The 23,836-nt window shown below is 45.3% G+C and overlaps 1 protein-coding gene and 1 long non-coding RNA gene across 2 annotated transcripts in view; one reads left to right on the top strand and one right to left on the bottom strand.

Annotated features, from left to right (window-relative positions):
- LOC140215262 (uncharacterized) overlaps positions 1–23,836 on the top strand; it is a 167,258-nt gene that overhangs the window by 44,461 nt on the left and 98,961 nt on the right. The gene's annotated exons all lie outside the window — the stretch shown is intronic.
- On the bottom strand, positions 15,170–19,285 carry LOC129380068 (adult-specific rigid cuticular protein 15.7-like). The gene is made up of 3 exons (XM_050195012.2): positions 19,274–19,285; positions 17,261–17,353; positions 15,170–15,622 (listed from the first exon to the last, which is right to left on the bottom strand). The coding sequence occupies exons 1-3, from the start codon at positions 19,283–19,285 to the stop codon at positions 15,260–15,262; spliced, it is 468 nt and encodes a 155-aa protein (XP_050050969.1). The 3' UTR covers positions 15,170–15,259.

The raw sequence follows: 23,836 nt of genomic DNA, 5'->3' as shown, positions 1-23,836 counted from the left end.
AGCTTTAGTCCGGCCTTCCCTGAGGGTGCCAGCATAGAATAAAGAACAACTTTAGAGAAGGGAAACTGTACCTTCCGCAGTGGTTCGAAAATAAGCAGCGGCAGCGCATGGAACTTACCTAGGTGGACGCCAGATGACGCTGCTAAAACAGGAAGCGGAAATGCGCATTTTCTTTTTTTTAGAGCATTATTCAATATGGCCGCTTTTTGCCGGTGGTGTACGCTTGTATCCGCTCGTACGCGCCGTACTCGCCTCGGCTGCCGCGCAGCCGGTGCGTTCTAATTGCCAGGAGACCAAAGAGCCTCTACTGACGCCCATACAAACAAGCCACAAGTGAGTGAACAGAACGTGCGACTTTATTGGCAGAAGACAAGCAGTGTATGTACATTCTCGTGCAATAGCAGAAATAAAATTTGTATATCGAGATACACTGGAATCTTTGACGCGAGCTCGTAAACGGCTCACCATCGTCGTCACACATGGCGGTCTAGTAACGAGCGACAACCAGCGGCTCATGCAGATTGGTCAGTGTCCCGCCTGTTTGCAGCGGCAGTCGCCGTTAAAGATGAGCAACTTGCACTGCGAAACAATCGGGTGAACCAAGCATCTGCTGCCGCAGCCAGCACAGCGACATGGACTAGCCGGCATTTTAGCCTTAACTCCTTTCCAGCCTGCATGTTCCTTTTCTTTTGGAGGCTGCTAATGTGTGGCTCGCACTTGGTGTCCCACATTGTCTCAATATGGACAAGTCGCTTTCGTGGGCATCACCTTCATCAGCCATTTTTGCGGGCCTTTGCACCCAACTTCACACACGTCGGACCATGTAAGCACGTATGCCGGTCTCCGTTCGTGCTTAATCGCGGCCGAGAAAGGCAACAGGCACAATTTGCCCATGGCTGCAGCAGGAAAGGCTGAACGTGAACGGAGAGCACGAATCACGGTGTGTAAATTGGGAGTCTATGTCGCTGTGCAGATTGCAGGAGCAAATGCTTACTTCGAGAAACTGCTTTCCAGTGCAACTGACCAGGCCGCCACATCCGATAAGCATAACACGGCGACCGTAACCAAGTGAGATAACAGCAAAAATAAACGGCAATCATTCACCACATAGTGTTCAGAGAATACGTTATACATTGGCTACAAACCATATGGCAACAATGAGCATTCAGATACACGGGTCTCTTAGGATACATTCAGCCGCCTACTTACAGGCATAATGCTTGCCTTCGTCGCATGTGGTGGTCTGGTAACGAGCGACAAACAGCAGTGCAGACAGATTGGACAGAGCGTCGCACCTGTTTGAACCGACAGTTGCCGTTGAAGATGAGCAACTTCCATTGCGAAGAAATCAGGTGATGCAGGCATCTGCTGCCACAACCAACACAGCGAAATGGACTATCCGGCATTTTAACGTTAACTCCTTTCCAACCTGCATGTTTCTTTTCTGTCGAGGGCCACTAATGTGTGGCTCACATTTGGCGCCCCACTTTGTCTCAATATGGACAAGTCGCTTTCGTGGGCATCACCTTCGGCAGCCATTTATGCGGGCCTTTCCACCCATGTGGCTATGAACTTCAAACACGTTGGACCATGTAAGCACGTATGCTTGTCTCCGTTCGTGCTTAATTGCGACTGAGAAAGGCCGCAGGCACAATTTGCACATGGCTGCAGCAGGAAAGGCTGAACGGGGAGCACGAATCATGGTGTGTAAATTGGGAGTCTATGTCGCTGTGCGGACTGCAGGAGCAAATGCTTACCTCGAGAGACTGTTTTCCAATGCAGCTGACCAGGCCCCCACATCCGATAAGCATAATACGGCGACCGTAACCAAGTGAGATAACAGCAAAAATAAACGGCAATCATTCACAACATAGTGTTCAGAGAATACATTATACATTGGCTACAAACCATATGGCAACAGTGAGCATTCACATACACGGGTCTCTTAGGATACATTCAGCCGCCTACTTACAGGCATAATGCTTGCCTTCGTCACATGTGGTGGTCTGGTAACGAGCGACAAACAGCAGTACAAACAGATTGGACAGAGCGTCGCACCTGTTTGAAACGACAGTAGCCGTTGAAAATGAGCAACTTCCATTGCGAAGCAATCAGGTGACGCAGGCATCTGCTGCCGCAACCAACACAGCGAAATGGACTATCCGACATTTTAGCATTAACTCCTTTCCAACCTGCATGTTTATTTTCTGTCGAGGGCCACTAATGTGTGGCTCACATTTGGTGTCCCACTTTGTCTCAATATGGACAAGTCGCTTTCGTGGGCATCACCTTTGGCAGCCATTTTTGCAGGCATTTCCCCCCGTACGGCTATCAAATTCATACACTTCGAACCATGTAAGCACATATTCTGGTCTCAGTTTTGAGCAAATCATGGCCGAGGTAGGCCACAAGCACAATTTGCCCATGGCTGCAGCAGGAAAAAATGAACGGGGAGCACCAGTTATGGTGTGTGTACACTGGGAGTCCATGTCGCTGTGCGGACTGCAGGAGCAAATGCTTACCTCGAGGGACTGCTTACCAATGTAACTGAGCAGGCCCCCACATCCGAGAAATGTAACACGGCGACCACAACCAAGTGGGGCAGCAAAACCAGATTCTGCAATCTATCATTCAGTGTAGCTTGCGCAAAGACCCAGGCTATCGAGGAAGAAGAGCAACCATCAACGAGACTAGGAATATGGAAAATGAGAAAGCTTGCATTCAAGAGAGAAGCCACCCTGCTCTGCAAGCATTGAAGGCCAAAAACATCAAGAAAAGTAAAATGGTGCATAGCAAACAGTGCGTAAGTTAATGCAAGAAACATGTCGATGTTGCATCAGCTATTTCAGGAGAGGAATTGTGCATGACAACATGCACTAAAAGGTACTGCTACAGATATGTTATGCTACTAGACAGTGACTGGTGTTAAGTATCAGCGAAGAATCGGTTGACCTTTATGTTTGGATGAGGATGAATGATCTCTAACGAGAATGGGCAATGAAAAACCTTGCATTTATAGAAGAAAAATTACACTTGGCACAAATGGAATTGACATGGCCAGGAAGCTGATTAAGGGCAAAGTGATGGAACTCTTTTGGCCAGCGTCGTCCGCGCTTGATCAGAAGTTGCAGGCGCATCTGAAGACGAAGAATTTCTTGAAAGTCCTTTTTGAGTTACCTGGATGACTCAGCCAAATTGTCCGCGCTGGTGGAATGGTGGCTGAAGCTCTTTTCAGTCTTGACACAGTGCTCTGCAGACTTGATATCTCATGTAAATTCTTCTGCATGCACTTCTTTGTTCGTGGTGTAAAAGCCTTGCAAATTCAGCTCCAGCCCCTTTCTGTTGGTGTGGATAGGAGCTCCTGTGATGACCAAGGTATGCTTGGCATGGACTCTGTTGGGGCAGAATGGTGACACATGAGATACAGCACAGATTAGCCAAACTCATGTGTGTTTGCTTTTATGTTCGAACCAATTATACTGAACCATAAACATGAGCAAACATTCATTTCTGCTGCAAACAAATGACATGTATCTCAAGACTAGCAAGACAATACAGCATATATCAGGCATACTTATTTCTGAACCACATGTTGTTTACCTTGTAGTAGCAGCCAATGTCCACACAATGGCCTTGTTGTAGCAGGCAGCAGCTTCTGTTTAGTGTGTGGAGTCTGTTGCTTTATACTGGTGCCATCCTCATTACTGCATGTCTGGAACAGAAATTTTGACTGAATCAGAAATTGAAAAAAGCACAATTTTGCAATATGAAATGCAAAAAGGTGTGACATATATATTGTAATGGTTTGCGACTACAGAACACATGCAAATATACCCTGTCTGTTCTAGGGCGCTTAAGCACCACGTTAAATAAATATTGCTATTGTCCATAAATTTATGCCTGCCTAACTATACAATGCATGTAAACAGTTTAAGTATTATTAAGATCACAAATGAGAACATTTGTGCGTTCATTTATACACTGGAAGAGATCACACTGCTGGTTCCACAAGCAAATACATGAAAGTCATGAAGCTATTAGAACTGATGCATTATTTTTTCTGCACGAACGTGATGCACTGCTGCACTACTGCAAAAATAAATGCCCTACGGTAAACCAAACTGAACAGCAAGAACATTTGGAACCAACAAGTACGAAATATGAGTGAATTATCACGCTTGCAACTGTTTAATACATTAAATTCTGTACTTTCACATCATTTTACCAAAGGATTATTCGATTTTGTGGACGAAAAAAGTTGCCGGCGGACTCGAAAATAAGTTTTATATGTATATTGTTAAGGCGACCCAGTCACCTATGGCCACGGCTACAATAAGATGAAAAATGAGGCGCGCGTTCCGATATCGCTCTTTCTTTCCCGATTGTGTGTGTATAACGACAGCCTCGCAAGTAACGGTTTATTTAGGAAACAGCAACGGAGGATCCCGACTGCCATATGCTGTGCAGGATCTAGTTCGTTAACTTGTCTCCGCCTGTAAGTTAATGAGACGAATATTATATAACGATTCAAGCAGCGGTGTTAAACGACTCACCGTTATTGCCGTTGTCAGCCGCACCAGAATCCAGCTCCCGTTTCGATGCAGACGTGTTCCGAATGGCTCACGACTGATACCCAACTTTCAGGCTTACATGTCCGCTTGCAAACACGTCACTTCACCCCAGGTTAAATAACGCGTGACATCGAAGCGCAATAAACTAGTTTTAGCGAAAAAGAAGCAACCAGCCTGAGCGCACGAACGAATGAATCCGTGCCGCCATGCACTCGAAAATACCGGTAAAAGTTTTAAATCCAGGCCAGAGGTCACGTGAAAGATCGATGATGCTGAACGCTATTTGCGTTTATAATGACAAAGAAACAATAAACTTACTTACAAAGAATGCAATATCAAATTAGCAATGATAATTTCGCCCTCTTTTTCATGTAATAAACGTACTTCGGTAATTGTAGGAGAAAGCTTGCAAAAAAAAATTGCGCTTATTACGGCGCCTCCAGCGGAAAATGTTCAAACTAACGTAAGCATCCCGAAGTGATATTACTATGCTGGCTTTGTTAGCAGCAGCGCGCGGTCGATTTTTTCGCCCTCTGTGGCCATTTGTTGAACTTGAGAGTGTGCGGGGCCTGGTGCCAGTGAACCTTACGATCGCTCTTGTCGCACGGGGCTAATGTATGTTCTACATAGACCGGACAGAAACCTCCAGGTAAAAGACTCGGCGGATTTTCTTCGGTATATCGATCCATGCGTATTCTTCTCCTGTAAGTACTTACAAGAAAACTGAGAGATGATGCCGGAAAGCGAGGACAAATTTTATTGTGCTTTTCTATGAAACCTTGACTCTACAGCGTCTCCTCATCCCAGCGCGGCTGGAGGAAATTTGTTTGCAGTAGTATGAATTATGGAATTGATTTATATAGGTCAGTACTAGAGTGTTCGTCGTACCACTGCTGTTTCATAATCCTAAGGAAACGCGAACGAATGAAATAATGGGAGATTTCAGAGGGAGCAAGATACCATGGACGACAAGATTAGCCTCAGCAGAGTCGGTAAGCTCATTCTACATAACCAAGCTGAACGATGGACAATGTTTATTGTTCATCCCACTCCTACGATAGCCTCATTGAGGCTGCAGTATGTATAAATAAATAAATAAATAAATAAATAAATAAATAAATAAACAAACCTTGTGCGAATTCTCCTCAGTAAAGGCGGATGTAAACAGCTCTGTAACCTACACTACTTCGTCAACGCGGTGAGTAAAGGCACTCTGCGTAGACATGAATGGCCCTATGGCCCATCATAATCTAGATTCAGGGCTCCTGTAAATTCCGTCGTTTCGGCGCAGTAGGCGATGTTTGGTTCCCGGCTGACTAGAGCAGTGTGGCCAGTCGGTTCAAGCGCCGCGTAAGTGGTCTCTGCTGATCGCGATGTTTGCGCGGCACATCGGTGAATACGTAAAAAGCGTGGTTCGACGTTGTACGACAGACTTTGGCGGTATCAATATTCATCAGCGAGCATCCCAGCATTGTGGAAGGGTAATCCTTCAAGGGTCGCGCGGGTACTCATTACGGGCAAGTCGAAATAGTCAGTCCCGTAAAGTGCGAGTTACGTCGAAGTAAAAACGCAACTTTATCATGCAAACAGGCTGATACTGATAATGATACTTCCTAATGCAAAATTTGAGCGTAGCTCTATACGTATTTTCCTTTCGCGATATATTGGCTGGCGCGGACAATGTCTCGTGCGGCATGTTGCAAACGGAGCGCAGTGCGTCCCGACTGCCTCGCTAATCGAGGGATCGCGAGAGGCAGCACGCGGGTGACGCGTGGGCACGATTCACAGCAGTCGGCGCATTAACAGCAGCCGATTAACAGCAGCCGCCGCTCATGCAGCGCTTTGTTTCCATATGTGGTATCAGTGAACGCGCTCGCTGCATGCCATCGGTGAACAGACGACGGCGCGCTGTTCTGGCGCCATTTCGCAGCGGTAGTCGCTGCAGAGCCCGTCTTGCACGGCACTACGATTTTCTTGTCAGGCTTTCGCCATATCCTCCTATGGTTGCTTAGTCGCTATGGTGTTCGGCTGTTAAGCACGAAGTCGCGGGATCGAAACACAGCCACGGCAGCCGCATTTCGATGGGAGCGAAATGCGAAAACACCCGTGCAGATTTAGGTGAACCCCAGGTGGTCCAAATTTCTGGAGTCCCCCACTGCGGCGTGCCTCTTAATCAGATAGTGGTTTTGGCACCTAAAACCCCGTTGTTTAATTTTTAATACCCTCTTCCTCCGCTTCCCTCCTTGCGCGCTCCCTTCGGTATCGCCGTCTTTCATACGCCGCTGCGCTCTGCGTTCGCTCTTCATCCTTCGCCGTTCTCGTTTGCTCGGTTACGCCGAGGGATGATGCCGAGGGACGCCGACAATAAACGCATGAACCGGCACCTAAGAGCTGCGCACTAAAAGGTCATCCGCGATGAGGGAGAATATTGCCATCGCAGTAAATGAGTTTGAAGGCGAATGAGTCGTGGAAGTCTGAGGACATTTTTTTTTCTGTGAGCGTCTAACAGAGCGTCTGGTTACAGTGAATATTCCCACATTTGGTTCTGGGGTCACATACTGGAACACCGCGAGTGTTTGGTCTAAATGTCTGTGCGGGCATCTCGCAGACCTCTTGTTGCCAGGTTAGGTTAGCCACTTGACTTGTTGTCATACGGCAGAGTACGCATAGTTGAAACGTCAATGCGGTATTGAGTCGACGCTACCCAACGGTTTTTTGGGAGCATAAATATTGACCGTACATTAGATACCCTTCTGCACCGTTTATGACCGCACGTGACCTATAAGCCTCGCTTTTTGCATCGAATAAAAAAGAAGACAACCTCCAACTGCACCTACTGTGACAGCCCAGACACTTCAGTGGAGCACTTGCTCATATACTGCCTACAATATGATCAACAGGGAGTCTATTTTTGTGCTGTTGAGCTAATTGGACAGACGTGAATTTTTAATTACAAAGAGCCATCTGTATAAACGGGAACACGATTGGTGTGTGAATCATGCAGTAGATGTAGAGCGGCGTGATTCAGGGCGCAAGTTGGCAAGTCGGACTTCTTTCTAACTCCTGGAATGGAAAGCCGCACTTGTGGCTGCCGGAGACACCACCAGCTCTACTGGTGCTGTAGTCTTTCCGTCGATGTCATTCTGCAAGAAGTTCAAGATCAGCCATGTCACAACATCGACAGGATCCGAACTTTCCGCTCTCCGTAGAGCAGTGCTATATGTGCAGTAACAACCGCCAAATCAGCTCAGCGCTGCAGCCCGCATGAACAATTGGTAGCCGAGGTGCGATTACTCTACCATCATGCGGTGGACGGAGGCCACGACATTGTATTTTAGTGGCTATCCGGGCACTGCAAAATTACTGGCAATGAAAGTTCCGACAAAGCTGCCCGTGAGGCCCATGATGTGTGTGAAAGCACCCCGATACTGTTGTCGAGAACGGATGCAGCGTGGCACCTCAGAGGTCTTGCCCATGTTATTACTGTAAGGAAATGGAACACACAGGTGTTCACCAACCAGCGCCTATATGTCATTGACCGGCATATGACGTTGCAACTTTTACTTAGTTATAACCGACGGGAAGAAACGCTACTGATCCGCTTGCCAGCAGGAGTTTCTTTCAAAAACGCCTACTCATTCCTAATTGGAATGGCGGACAGTCCCAATTGCAGCCGATGTGGTGTCGAAGAAACGACCAAACATCTCCTGTGTGACTACCCTACATACGAAGACGAGAGGAGTGCCCTTCGAACAACTTTGGGGCACTTAGACGACCGTCCTTTCACAGAGGAGGAGATCTTGGGCCCGTGGCCTCGTGCGTCTGCTATGTGCAAGGCGACAAAGGCGCTGATGCGTTTCTTGAAATACATCCGCCTGTATGACCGCCTTCTCCTCTTTCAATCCCCTTTCCCGCTTTTCCAGTGCAGGGTAGGCTACCAGGCTCAGCCTGGTTAACCTCCCTGCCTTTCCCTTATGACTTATCTCTCTCTCTTTTTTTTATTACGAAAATACTTGGTCCATGGTGGTGCCCTACTGAACAGAAATGTGCCTTGACAGCCCTAAGGGATTTTCTTGTAGACAGCAATCTGATTAATATGATTTGAACTGTAGACTTTTATGAACTATATTGAATCACGTCTTTGATGCCAGGACAACTTGAAAAATGACATTCGTGTATTATACGTCTAGTGGTGATTTTATTGCACAGTGTGCATGAACTCTTACTTAACGCGGGTACATATGGTTATGTATACGGGTCGCTTTTCCTTGTGTTAATTGTTATTTATAGTTTCCAATTATTTTTTAGGCTTATTATGTCTGTGTGTTTGTGACATGTGTGTGCATATACTTAAACTGTGTATTGGAATTGCGAAATCTCATGTAGCCTTCCAGCACATGCAGCTCGTTCCCCAGAAAATGAGAGCAATATTCAGCCTGCCAGCATGCTGCCGTAATTACGATGAATCTATCAAGAGTGGGACGACTGCCTGGGAACTTGCACAACCTGTCGTACGCAGGTGTCAGCAGCGCAATTCTACTCGACAATGCATCTCTTATAGATGTTACATAACTTGAAATGGGGTTCTGGCGCAAGGAAAACTAAGCGGAAAGAAGAAAGGAGAGAAAAAGCACCAATTGGCAACTGAATTTGTTACATTGAAGCACCCATATGTTATGCAAACAGGATTGAGATGCGCAAACTCATCAAGTGCACTAAACATGTCAAAAACAATGCTATCTCCGTGCGGACCGGTAAGACATATCTCCAGGAACAAAAAGCAGCATAGAGAATCTAAACATTGGTATTCGTTATTGTGCCAGTGTCAGGGGCCACTCCAAGCTTGGAGATGTAGTGTCTGGAGGAGAACTTACGACCTTCAGATTAGAAGCCCGATGTTCAACTTCTGCTCCACGCCACCGCCTGTCGCATAGCCACAAATGGAACACAGGTACGGAAGCGCCGCGTCCCAGGTCAGACCTGCTACCCGGCAGAGGGTTCTAAGAATCTCTGGACCCGGACAGGCGGCTGGAACCTGAACCTGGCAACGTTCAACACACGAACCCTCTCTAGTGAAGTTAGCTTAGTGGGACTCTTTGAGGAATTATCAGGTACTGCCTGGGATATTATTGGCCTTAGCGAGGTTAGAACTGAGGAGGCTTATACAGTGCTGACTAACGGCCACGTCCTCTGCTACAGAGGACTTCCAGATAAGAGACAACACGTGGTAGGATTGTTAATCCATAAGGCACAGCGGGCAACATCGACGAATTCTACAGCATCAATGAGAGGGTAGCAGTATTCGTAATAAAACTGAATAGGAGGTATAGGATAAAGGTAGCACAAGCCTACGTTCCGACCTCCAGTGACAATGATGAAGAAATAGAACAGTTTTATGAAGATGTTCAATTAGCGATGAAAAAACTGCAAACTCAGTATACTGCAGTCATGGTCCACTTCAATGCAAAAGTGGGGGAAAAGCAGGCAGGTAAGTAAGCAATTCGCAACTCGGTATCGATTCTAGCAGCACTAGAGGAGATGCTAGTAGAACTCGCGGCAAGGAATATACTCTTAATAATGAATACCTTTTTCAGGAAGTCTAGCAATAGAAAGTGGACCTGGAAAAGCCCTAATGCAGAGACAAGAAATGAAATAGATTTTATACTCTCTGCCGATCTCAGCATAGTGCAGGATGTAGAAGTGTTAGGGGGGGGGGGTTAAAGTGCAGTGCTCATAGGTTAGTGAGGACTATAGTTTCCCACAATATGAAGAAAGAAAGTGTAAAATTAGTCAAGAAGAAACAGGCCGACCTAGACGCAGTTAAGGTGAAAGCACGCCAATTAAAGCAGATCAATTAAGACCAATTAAGGCAAACAAATATGCAGCTTTAGAACAGAAAATGGAGGTGACATAGAATTAATGAATGGGACCGTATCTAGGCTGGCTTCGGAAGCAGCAATTGAAGGGGGAGGTAAGTCACCAAGGCAACCAGTAGGGAAGCTCTCCCAAGTAACAAAGGACCCAATAAAGTAGCGACAAAGCATGAAAGTGTCCAACTCAAGAGATCAGATGGAATTCGCGGAGCTGTCGAAACTGATCAATAAGAATAAAGTAAGGGATATTCAAAATTACAACGTAAGAAAGGCTGAGGAAGCTGTAAAATACGTATGCAGCATGAAATCAGTGAGAAGCAAACTTGGCATAGGACAAGCCAAAATGTATTTACTGCAAGATAAGCAGGGTAATATCATCATCAATTTAGAAGATATAGTTAAAGGAGCCGAAGAATTTTATACTCACCTGTACAATACCCAGAGGAGTCAGATACCTCCATTAGAAACAGAAACTCCTCCTAGAACTAGCAATGGGGTCAGAAGGGCCTTGCAAGACATGAATCGAGGAAGAGCGACAGGAGAAGATGGAATAACAGTCGAGTTAATCAAAGATGGAGGAGATATGCTTGAAAGACTTGCGGCCCTTTATGCGCAATGCCTCACGACTTGAAGTGTTCCAGAGAACTGGAAGAATGCCAGCATTATACTAATACACAAAAAGGGAGACATTAAAGAAGTGAAAAAAATATAGGGTCATTAGCTTACTTTCGGTATTATATTCACCAAGATAATTTGCAATAGAATAAGGGCAACCATTGACTTCAATTAACCAAGAGAACAGACTGGCTTCAGGAAGGGGTACTCTATAACGGATGTCATTAATAAGATAATCGAGAAATCAGCAGAGTACAATCAACTTCTGTATATGGCATTTATAGATTATGAAAAAGCATTTGATTCAGTCGGGATACCAGCAGTCAGAGGCAATACGTAATCAAGCAGTACAGGAGGAATACGTGAATATCTTGGGAAATATCTACAAAGATTCCACAGCTACATTGGTCCTCCACAAGTAAATTAGAAAGATACCTATAAAAAGAGGGGTCAGGGCAAGGAGACACAATCTCTCAAATGCTATTCACTGCGTGCTTGGAAGAAGTATTCAGGCTGTTAAACTAGGACGGCTTCGGAGTAAGGATCAACGGCAACTATCTCGGCAACCTTCGGTTTGCAGATGACATTGTTCTGTTCAACAGTACTGGGGATGAACTACAACAAAGGCTTGAGGACCTTGACAGAGAAAATGTAAAAGTGGGGTAGAAGATTAATACTCAGAAGACAAAGATAATGATCAATAGTCTGGCAAGGGAACAAGAGCTCAGGATCGCCAGTCAGCCTCTAGAGTCTGTGAAGGATTACGTTTATATAGGTCAAATACTTATAGGGGACCGTGATCATAAGAAGAAAATTTACAGAAGAATAAAAATTGGTTGGAGCGCATACGGCAGACATTGTCAGATCCTGACTAGAAGCTTACCAGTATCATTTAAAAGAAAGGTGCACAATCATTGCATTCAACCGGGGCGAACACATGGGCCAGAAACTTGGAGGTTGACACAGAAGCTCGAGGACAAGTTAAGGACCGCGCAAAGAGCGATGGAGCGAAGAATGTTAGGCGTAACGTTAAGAGAAAGGATGAGAGTGACATGGAGCAGGCAGCAAACGGGGATAGCCGATATTCTAATTGGCATCAAGAGAAAAAGACGGAGCTGGGTAGGTCATGTAATGCGGAGGATGGATAACTGGTGGACCATTATAGTTACAGAATGTGTGCCAAGAGAAGGGAAGCGCAGTCGAGGGCGGTAGTAAACTAGGTGGGGTGATGAAATTAGGAAATTCGCAGCCGCAAGTTGGAATCAGCTGGCGCAGGACAGAGGTAATTGGAGATGGCAACGAGAGGCCTGCGTCCGGTAGTGTACATAAAAATAGGCTGATGATGAATCACGGCTCTTATATATAGTAGGCTCCTGTCGCCAAAGTGCGGCACCCAGCCGCACGAATCACAATGAAAGGGCAAGTGCGAACCTGTTCCGTTTTTCATCGATAAGCTGTTCTCTCTTTCCGCTTAGTTATCCTTGCGCTAGTATTCCTTTGCAAGCATGAACGAATTTGCTCAACATCGCACTTTGCTGAATTACATGTTAGATAACGTTAGGGCCAAAACAAGAGCCATCTTCAAGCGCACCATGTGTCGTATGTTGCTGCGACCAGCCACCACGTTTCATCAGAATTTCCTGTCACAAAAGTGGTTAGGATAACATAGCATGCCACAAGGCATGGCATGGCCAGCGAGATAAATGGTCGTTAGTCAAATGTGGCAAACGTGTAGCGCTAATGCTGCCTTTCCGAGCATAGCGAGTGCTATTCGCAGCTGGAAGTTATTGCAATTCACGCTGGACTAACTATGAAAACGCGACTTTTTGTCAGTCACGAACCCAGAGAGAAATAACAGTTATTCGTCCCAAAGGAACTAAGGCCTCTGTCCGAGCCTCTTGGTAGGAGGCATGGGCCTCCAGAGTTTCTGAAAACTAGCGTCTATTGTGCGAGCGGCTGTTTATTATTTCGTATAGGACATACCACGAAATAGCTGTTGACGCCATATCCTTGTTACATGAGCAGAACGGTGCGCTTTAGTACAGCCTCGATTAAGAGCAGTATCTGCTGCTTCCACATAATGATGCAAGGTTTACGCAGGGTGCGCGTCGATTCTTTCGCGGCCCAAACGGTGACAAGAACGACCGTGGAGGGGGGGGGGGGGGGGGGGAGTGCGAGCGCCGCGCGCTCCAGCGTTACGAGCAGTCGGCGAGTGGTGCAGTGGACCGTGGCGTTCTCAGCAGCGGGGTGTGCGACGCTTGTCTGGGCGCAGTGAAGTGAAAACAACTTGAGCGGCTGTTCTAGTTTTCATATGTGCATTTTTTTAGGCCTCCAATTACACATTGTGACATTGCTAAATCACTGATTCGTGTTGCTTACTTAAACCGCATGCTGTTTGTATGGTGCGGGCCGAGGTATTGGCATCAGTTTATTTTTATTTAGCCCCAAGATACTGGATGTACTGCAAGACTGGTGGATGCGATACAGTTGATGTAATGTTTAGGTCGCAGAAGTAAACTGAATTTACTGAATGAAAGCAACGGCATCTTTTTTATTTTGTTATAATAGTAAAAACGCCTTTATTTGCGTAAATGAAAACGTATTCCGTTATACTACATCGAGTTGTAAATTTCAACGCGCAGCTGTCCTAACTAGTGCAAGTTTTGACGAACGAGGTCAAAACTTATAGAAACGTAACCTTAGAACCTTTTTTTTTAAAATCCACTAGTACCGTGGCATAATGGGAAAGATAGCGGCCAAACAACACGTTGATGTGGGGCCCTCGTTCTTGTTCTTTGGCCAGACAGATTGCGAATTCTGAAAAACAACCTAATGACGCCGAAGTTGTGGCGCAAAGATAAATCCCAAACCACCTCGAGTCAACGGCCTTCGACACTCAAGGTCGTATTGAATCACACGTGCTTACTTTTGTTAGTTCTATTTAGGCGTCTCATTTTTTATGCAAGTATTTCAAGCGGCGTAAAATGCCCATGCAATTCGGTGCGAGGCAATTTGGCGGCTCGCTTGCTTTCGGACACTCCAAAGAAATGCTTGAGCACTTCGTGTTAAAGTGTTCAACTTTCCGCAGATGCCGTGATGTGCTGCCGAGCAAGTTTTAAGGGGAACTAAAGCGAAACAATAAATCAGCCTAGGCTGATTAAAAAGTGTTTGAAAACTCTCTTGTTGGTAATTTCGCAATGACAGGTTGGTTATTAGAAGAGAAAATGAAGGTCAAAGTTTCATATTTTTTTAAATATTTACGCTCCAAAACCCGCACGCCCGCACTTCAGTATGACGTCACGGATGTCAAAGTAATTTATCTCATTTTGGCAGCGTTGGCTCAGTAAGAAATCCCGAAACTTGCCACATCCAGCCTTTTTGGCTCCTTTAGAACACAATGTAGTCGATCTTTACCGCTGAATAATTACCTAGACCCTAACAGATACCGTTGAAATCCATGACGCCATGGTGGGGTGGGGCGTGAACTTTAAGGCGGCGTTGCCACCCGCCTTTCATTTTTACCTCTTTTCTGGCCTACCAAGCGTTTTCTCGTGCCAAAAGTGGTGTATCTGGCCTTGTGGAAGGGTGGTTTACTAATACAGAAGAAACCATTTTTCTCTTTAGTGCCCCTTTCAACAGCTACATCTTGCACGAACTGTGCTTAATGATATCTTGTTTCCGAAAGGTCGGTCCTCAACTATGTATAACGCTCGGACAATTAGTACTGGAATTATTGTCAACCACGAATCTAGGCTCTCGTCTGTAACGCTGATTCTCTGCGTGTGACTGTGGGGTGTGCTTGTTAATTCCTCGCTGTTTATTTCTTCTTTTATCCTCTTCTTTTCTGTATCTCTTTTTCTTCCGCTGCAAGCTGGTGGGCGTGATGACCCTTTTAGGAGGCAACTGGTAGCCCACTTTTTCTGTTTCTGATGCTTGCATTATTTACGTGATTAATAATAACAATAAAAACGTACGCTATGCTCACCGCAAACTGTTTACACAGCACAACACTGGCCTCTATCTCGCCACACGCATAGGAGTTTGTTTTCTTGCAATTTCAACACAGACTCGATATTCAAACAATTTATTTTACTTTGCGTGGCACAGAAACTTTCCAAAGTAGGGACAGTAGCATGCAGGGAATTGTTGAAAAGGTGCAAGTTCTTCGCTTGCGATTACGATGTTTTCCAGGTAACGGGCTTATCCGTAGTAACCGTGTCCGCCGTATCCATAGCCACCGTATCCGTAACCGCCGTAGCCGTGACCGCCGTATCCATATCCACCGTATCCACCATGCCCGTAGGCCGGAACACTTTTGCCGTGGGCACTCAAGTAGGGCGCAGCGGCGGGGAGGCTGGTCTTAGTTCCAGGCTCGTTGGTCTTGACGACAGCGCGGAACCCGAGCTTGTCGGCCACGTAGTGCACCTGCCGGTGGCGGCCGTCGATGTCGCCGAGGTAGTAGGAACCGTGCACGGGGCCGTACGCGTGTCCTGCTTCGTGGCGGCCGTTGACGGCGCCGTAGCCGTTGACGATGTCGTAGCCGAACCGGTAGTGTCCGTAGTCCTGGTGGGAAAGATTTTAAAGGCAAATGTGCGCCAAGGATACAAAGATGAAAGTATTCTCATTGGACATGATTCTTAAAAATAATACTTGCGCAAGATAAACGCATAGAACAAGGACGAAACAAAGAAAGTGCCAAGCGCTCCTGTTCCACCCGGCGTCTGTTTTGTGTCAGAACTTAATATTTTCGAGAGAGTGGACGAGAAGCTGAAAAAAGCTGACGACTGTTCACGACAGCTCACTGCGAAGCCAGGCGCTAACGTCAATGAAATAAATGCCGAATACACGAAGCTTAAGGGATTCCAGCCTATAAAACAGCCTCTGAAACTAAATTAACCAGTGCCCGAACAGCTAGCCTTACTGCCGTTGCTTGCCAAAAAGCCTTATGCACAGGCCTTCAAGCGCACCAGTCTGTAAGATTGTTTTCTTTTTGTTTAACTTTTCTAAATAAGCAGGGGCCCTATAACGTAAAACTATTCCACTATGTTTTTATTCCAATCTCCTGACGTCAAATTTGCGTAACCGCCGACGCAAGCATCGGGCGGTCACCCGCAGGGTTGTCTCAACAGACCAATCAAACGCTCTCCTCGTTCATAGGAGGTCACTTTTGTTTGCTTGAAAAACGAATAACATTGCCTACATTGCCTAACATCGCCATTAGCCCTCCACTATTGGTCAAACGTTTTCGGGCTGCACCCGCTTCACCTGCCTGTCACGCGACGTCACAAAACCGCAAAAGCTCACCGCATCAAAGTGACGTGTACGCGTTAAAGATGCATTAATATGCCGAACAAAACTGAACTTTCTTTTGAATAGCCGCAGGCTGCCCCGATGCGAAAGGAATAGAAGATGGCTGCTGCTAATCGCTCAAGCACTCATTACTCGTACCTGCCGAATAGCATGGATTTATTTGTGTATAATAAAACAGTTTGCGTGGCCGTGTAACATTTTAGAGCACTTTCGGCACGTTTACAACCTCGTTCTGCAATCTCTTCTTTGCTGAGCATTGCTTTAGCGTCATTCTTAAGCTTCCGTTGCATGCCGCCGTAATTTTCCACCAGCCACTGCAATCTAAGTAAGGGAAAGCGGACCAATCGAAGACGCCGGCACCACCCTTTTCATCCGGTTATCAATTTTCAGTGCAGTGGCTCGGCCCCATCGAATCCCTCTGCACTTGAGCGTGCTCCTCACCTCTTGTCAGCCAATTAGATAAGACAAGCCGCTCATTGTAGGCAATTTTATTCGTTTTTCAAGCAAACAAAAGTGACCTCCTATGAATGAGGAGAGCATTTAATTGGTTTGTTCAGACAACTCTGCGGGTGACCGCCCGATGCTTGCGTCGGCGGTTACGCAAATTTGACGTCAGGATATTGGACTGAACACATATTGGAATAGTTTTACGTTATAGGGCCCGTGGTTTGCGTATGCCAGAAACAGGAATGTTTACTAATTTGGAAGTGAAGCTTAAATGTGTACAGATGTGCCGCACAGGAAATGTGCCTTCAGGTCGACAACTATCACGCAGTATCAAATATCACGCAAATATCAGAAACGAGATAAGCGCCAATAAGACGTTTATGTGAGTAAAACTTTAGACTCATCTACCGTAACATGAAGCGCTTTCACGGTCGCAGCACTTACATCTTGTTTTCTGTATGTTCTGCTCGATCCGCCATGGTGTCCTCCAGCGTAGCCCCCAAAAGCGACGGCTGTGACGCCTAAGAAGACGACTACCTGGAAGCCCCCAAAATAAGCACCACGACCAATGTTTGTCACTATACAAGCACAATCACTTTCCGCTGGAGCGCTCAGGCAGACACGCGTGTAGACTGGTAAAAGTGTTCGCGAAACGAGGAGCGCCACGGTCTACAGCACGGAAGACCCATAATTATGAGGCGGAAACTGCGCCTCCGTGCCGATGAGTGCTTCCGTTTTCACAAATAAACGCGAAGTCGGCCAAATATTGAATTCGATCACTCGCAGTGATTCGGAGAGCACAAGTCTATACAGAGTGTTTCGCTTAACTTGAGCGAAATTTTACAAATATGCAGATTCTACGTAGCTGGACAGAGCCAAGGTAGTGTTGTTTGCCGTCGCTTGGAGATACTCAGAATGAGTCACAATTAATTAATCAACTTCTCAATTATTATACTTAAAAAAAAACGCGTAAATCAGAAGATTGTAGACCAACATGAAAAACTCCCGAAACAGCTTTCTGTTGCTCAATACGTACTACATAAAAGTGTTTTGCCGAGCGTGAAAGAAGCCTGCAAATACGCGCAAAATGCCTCAAGCGGCCAGTCGCGCGGCAATTTTGCGTGTATTTGCGGCTTGTTTCACGCTCGGCAAAACACTATTATGTAGCACGTATTGAAGAACAGAGAGCTGCATTGGGAATTGTTCATGTTGCTCTACAATTTTCTCATTGACACTTTTCATCTAGCTATAATAATTGAGAGGTTGATGAATTGATTAGGACTAATTGTGTAATTCTGCGGAATGCAAAAAATAATCTGAGTATCTCCAAGCGACGGCAAACAACATTACCTTGGTTTGATCTAGCTTCGTGGCATTTGCATATTTTTAATCTATGGCTCAAGATACGTGGAACACCCTGTATGCGTATATGCGACTCTGCGACGCAACGTCATTGCGTAAGCGAACGAATTATGCGCGCAGGTCATGGCAGCTTGTATGGAAACCGAAATCACATAAGTCGTTCAACGAGCAGCGTAAAGAAAAGATATGCACAGTTCCTTTCTAGCCAACTTCATCTTAACAGCCATCAACAGCCCAAAAATGTTGCATTTGTCAGGCGACAAAAGCTTGCTCAGCATTTTTTTTTTCTTTTGCGTTGTCATCTGCATTCGTCGCATCATGCCGTATTTCAAATTTTTGAAGGGGGTTTGTCATATTGCAAGTGTCCGCGCCTACTTAACATTAAACCAGGGTAGCGCACGTGCAGCTTTGCTGACGAGAACTTCACGTCAAGTGTAATAAGCTTTTACCCTTTAAACAGCGTTTGACTCCTGACTTATGACTGCAACTGGCGACCGTATGGACATTAAGCTAGCTGTTACATTAAACTCACCTGGCGGGTACATGTTCTGGGTGTTTACAAAAATGGACTGGAAATTGAGCTTGACGCATATAGCAGATGGGATGGTTTACAATAAAAGAGTAAACGATAAAAAGTTACGCTGACCCCAGATCAAAATTAATTAACAGCGCACCACTTTGGCTCTGTCGCCGATTAACTACTGATAATTATGGAATAACCGCATAGACTATTCACACGTTCACGAGCATCACACAAAAACAACACTCATTAGCAAAACATGTTGTTCTCTGTAAAAACAAAGTAGCACAACTGAAAGAAGCACGGCAACCACAATGTGCTGCTTGGATTCTATAACCACCGCTCTGTCCGTGCCTTGTCCCTCTGATGAAAACGACAAAACGTCTGAGCAGACAAAAGAAGGCGTTACTTTTGGCAAAAGACTTAAGATCTTCTTTAGCGAATAAGGATATAGGAAGACGATTAAATACCCCAAAAATATCACAAAAAGAGCTAGACGTTGCGGTCACGACCATTTGTACAGTAATCCAAATCTCCGAGTAAATCGAACTACAGCGCTTCAGAAGCGTGGTTACCTGACTGAGCATGTTTCCAACGTCTAGGAGCTCTTGCAACTGACTTCGAGCGGCTACGGACCGCCTGGTTTTATAAGTCTCGGCCAAACTCTCCCATATTGGCAGTCGTTGTTCGGCCTCCCAATAGAGTCTCCCTAGGCTGGCGGCTATTTCCCTGGAATGCTGCATTTCGTGTCTTAGGGCTCACACACACACGTTACAAGTGTCCATGCCGTACCCGCGCCATTCAGTTACCTGCTCTCCGAAGCCGGTTTCACTCGGTTGTTCGGTCGGCGTTGCTGCTTTGATTGGGTTCTGGTCTCGTGCATGACTTGCGCTGGAACCGTGCGAGAAGAGAAAGAAAAAGCTCTTACTGGTGACCTTTTGGGCAAGGTTTTAGGTAACTATGAAGACGCTTTGAGATCTCTGTGTCATGCCCTAATTCTCTACATTCCGCATTTGAGCTTGATCTTTTCAAGGTAGTAATCCGTGTCTTCAATTTGATTGCACTTTTACTCGAACCTTTTGGGCGCCGCTATGACGTTGGCTATAATCACAGGCAGAAATGTTTTCCAACCTCACATACAGTTCGAACTGGAAGCATACGTTACAACGTGTACGTAGTAGGGCGATATTTGTGTGGTTAGAAAGCAATCATTGGCGGCCACACACAAATCCACCAGCCTACTAAAGCCTGAAGCGCTGTGTTTATGTTCTGACTTGTCGATTTTGTGAAAATAAGATCACTAACGTAGGATTCCAGCGGCAGGATTCGCCGACCGCTTCTTTTGTAAGTGCTGTTTGTGATTGGCTGGACTTAAGTCGTCGTCATTCGCTATTATGAGCGACCGGCTATTGTTTTAGCGAATCTTTCTTGCGCGCTAAAGGCTTTGCAAATAACAACCTAAGTGACTTCAAAGTTATGATGGACTACGCAAAAGTAATGGACAAGTTACCTCACCATCGCAGAAGGTTTCACTTTTGGGTATGCCGGGGGGAATTCAATAAGGAAACCTCAAGCTGGGACACAGTAGCACCCGTCACGCCTACTTTGAGCCCTCTGTGGTGCCTACATCAGACATCAACTACTTTACGAGAGTTCGGTACTAAATCTTTCTCAGCTAAATTTATCGCGATATGTTCTGAGCTAGATTGAATAATTTGCAACGAGCTTTCCTTAACCTGACCTGGTAGTACGACCCCCCTCCCAATATATCACCAAAAGTTGCGTTGTAGGGCACCTCCCTTTTTTTGAAATGTGAATACCGTTCTTATCATTGTACCGCCAGTTTTCTTTCTGGCTACCTAACTATTCAAACAGAAATATGGGCCGATCCCGAAGCTGATGCAGTCTTAAAATGTGGGCCGATCGCGAAAGTGGTGCAATCTAAATGTATGGACTGATCGCGAAGGTAGTGCCGTACAATAACATGGGCCTAATCTCGTTCACAGCGCTTCTCAGTGAAAAGATAAGAATAAAATTTCTCCGGTGTTGGCCGGAATTGAACGCGCGCCACACCGGTTCCTGAAGCACAGCTGCCACACGCAGGAGCGCGCGGCGCCACGAACGTCCGTAGGAGGGAGGTATTAATTCGGCCCGCACAGGTGCACCATGCGTCTCGGAGGCCACGCCCGGACATGGCGGGAGCGCCGCTAGGTGGCGCAGCGTGTCCAGGGGGCAGCGGGAGAGAGCAGCCAGGTGGCACTACACGGCTATTAGATGACGTGTTTCGGCTATTCTCATACATGGGTAGTCATCGCAGATGAATTCTGCCAAAATTTTCCTTTCTCTTTTTCTTCGAACAGAAAACACTACTCCGTCTCACCAGGTGGAATATCTAGAGGCCATTACTCGCACAATAAATCGAACTTCTATAGGAAAAGTCGAAGTCTATTTTTTTCAATTGATTGCTTTATGAAGACAGAAAGCGCTATTCGCAGGACCACCAAAGAAAGACAGGGACAGGACAGGCATACAGTTCATTATTAAGGGCATCTTTACGGAATTGACGGACAGCGGTGATGAATGCGGGTCCATTTATCATAAATTCTGGTACTAATACCAGTTTTGAGACACACAGCTAAACAAATTTAGCACTTCTATACCTCTTTTGATAGAGTGGTACATTTCCGGGGGATTGACCAATAATGGGGTCACTTGTTTTAGGGGTGTGCGAATAGTAGTTTTTTGACCGAATCGAATAGGAAACGAATAGTGCCAGAAGCGCGTCAAATCAAATACGAATAGAATAATGCCAGAAGCAAATAAAGTCAAATGTCATTTTTTTGGAATAGATTGCGAATAATGCATAGCATTCTCACCAATAATATCAAAGAATGTTTGCACACTGGTATTCACAACAGAATGTTTCTATCATTACACTGCACATTATAATGCATACTTTATTAAGATCATAAAAGTAGTGTAAAGAACAAATAAGCAGTTTGTTCGCGAAGTCAGGTCTCTTAGGAGCATACGTGGTCTTGCATTCCGCATATACTTTAAAAAGGCATCCTTGTTAGCTAATTAATATCTCTATATACTTTCGCGACCAAATCGGTAATGCGGGCACTTTTTCTGTTGTTCGAATGGGCGCAGCAGATAGTGCCAATATTGTATCAGGTGCGTTGCAGTGATTTCAGAACCACAAATTGAAGTAGGAGTTAACGCAACAAGGCAGCACGTAGATAAACTCTCCCAAGTAACAAATGACCTACTAAATAAACGACAAAGTATGAAAGTGTCTATCTCAAAAGATCAGTCAAAATTCGGCGAACTATCAAAGCTGATACACAATAAGTGATATTCCAAATTATAGCGTCGAAAAGATTGAAGAAGCAGTAAAACTTGTGGGTAGTATGTGAAATCAATGAAAATGAAACTTGGAATAGGAAAGCGCGAGATGTATGCAGTGAAAGATAAGCAAGGCAATGTCATCTGCAATTCGATGATATAGTAAAGACAGCAGAGGACTTCTGTACTGATCTGTGCAGTACCTGGAACCGCCACGCAACCTTGATTGTAAGTAGTGGCATCAGCAGTGACGAAGAAGATGCAGAAGCTCTATGTGTAACTAGCGATAAGGTAAGAAGCGCTTTGGAAAACACGCGCAGCGGAAAAATGGCAGGAGAAGATGGAATAAAAGTCAATTTGATCAAAGATGGAAAGGAGATTATACCTGAAAAACTCGCAATCCTTTAAACGCAATGCCTCACGATTTCAAGTGCACCAGATATTTGGAAGAATGCCAACACTATACTAATCCATAAGAAGGGAGACGTTAAAGAACTGAAGAATAATAGACCCATTAGCTTTCTTTCAGTATTGTATAAAATATTTACTAAGGTAAGTTCTAATAGAATCAGGGCAACACCTGACTTCAATCAACCAAGTGAACAGTCCGGCTTTAGGAAAGGGTATTCTACAATGGATCACATCTATGTCCACAATAAGGTAATTGGAAAATCTGTGGAGCACAACCAACCTCTGTACATAGCTTTTATAGATTGTGAAAAGGCATTTGGTTCAGTAGAGATACCAGCAATCATGAAGTCATTGCGTAATAAAGGAGTGCAGAAAGCATATGTGATTATCTTAGCAAATATCTATAGAGGCTCCACAGCTATCTTAATTCTCCACAAGTAAAGCGGAAAAATACCTATCGAGGAAGGTATCATCTAAGGAGACATAATGTCTCCAATGCAATCCCCACTGCAAGCTTAGAAGTATTCAAGCATTTAGGCTGGGAAGGATTATGAGTAAGAATCAATGACGAATATCTCAGCAGCCTGCGGTTCCCAGATTACATTGTCCTGTCAGCAGCGCTACATGGGGATGAGTTACAACAAATGATTGAGGACCTTAACAGAGATAGCATAAGAGTGGGGTTGAAGATTACTGTGCAGAATACAAAGGTAATGTTCAATAGTCTGAGAAGAGGACAAAAATTCGCGATCGGCAGTCAGCCTCTAGAATCCTTGCATGAGTACATTTATTTAAGTCAATTACTCACAGGAGACTGTGACCATGAAAAGGATGCTTAAAGAAGAATAAAAATAAGTCGGAGCCAGACTTGTGCCCGTTGTGCAAAAAACCTAACCCACTGCAATTACAATTACTTCATTCAAAAATGTAATTGATAAGAGTCACCAATTACTGCCCCACGAAACTAAGGAATTACTAAATATAATCGATTATTTTGACGTTACTTTCCTCCACACCTTTATTAACACCGCATAGATACAGTAAATACAACCAGCTGTCTTGGCACTTTCATTGCGTCCTGTGCAGCTGTTGCTGCAGAGGACATTGCTTATATTTACTAACAATTGCCTTTAAAAAATTTAGTCAATCATACTCACTAGTTATTATTCTGAAGGCATTAGCGACGACAGTCAAAGCTCCTTCAATGTGCCCGCTTGTTGTAACGTATACTGAACTCTTGCTGTAATTCGTCCTACTTTCCACGATTTCCGGCTGTGGACGCGGATATTCCAGTAGGCCCACAAGGCCAGAAGCCTGCTACGGCGAGCTCTCCAATGACTCAGAGCACCTAATCCACCAGCAGTGAAGACTCCTCGGCT

Source organism: Dermacentor andersoni, chromosome 1 (genome assembly GCF_023375885.2).
Source record: "Dermacentor andersoni chromosome 1, qqDerAnde1_hic_scaffold, whole genome shotgun sequence".
Taxonomy (NCBI): Eukaryota; Metazoa; Arthropoda; class Arachnida; order Ixodida; family Ixodidae; genus Dermacentor; species Dermacentor andersoni.
This window is presented reverse-complemented; position numbering and strand designations above follow the sequence as displayed.

Bases quoted from the DNA above. Each gene is read 5' to 3' on its own strand.
- LOC129380068 (XM_050195012.2), bottom strand. The intron at 15,623-17,260 runs GTAAGTGCTGCG...CTTTCCCACCAG, and splicing joins GAACATACAGAAAACAAGAT to GACTACGGACACTACCGGTT.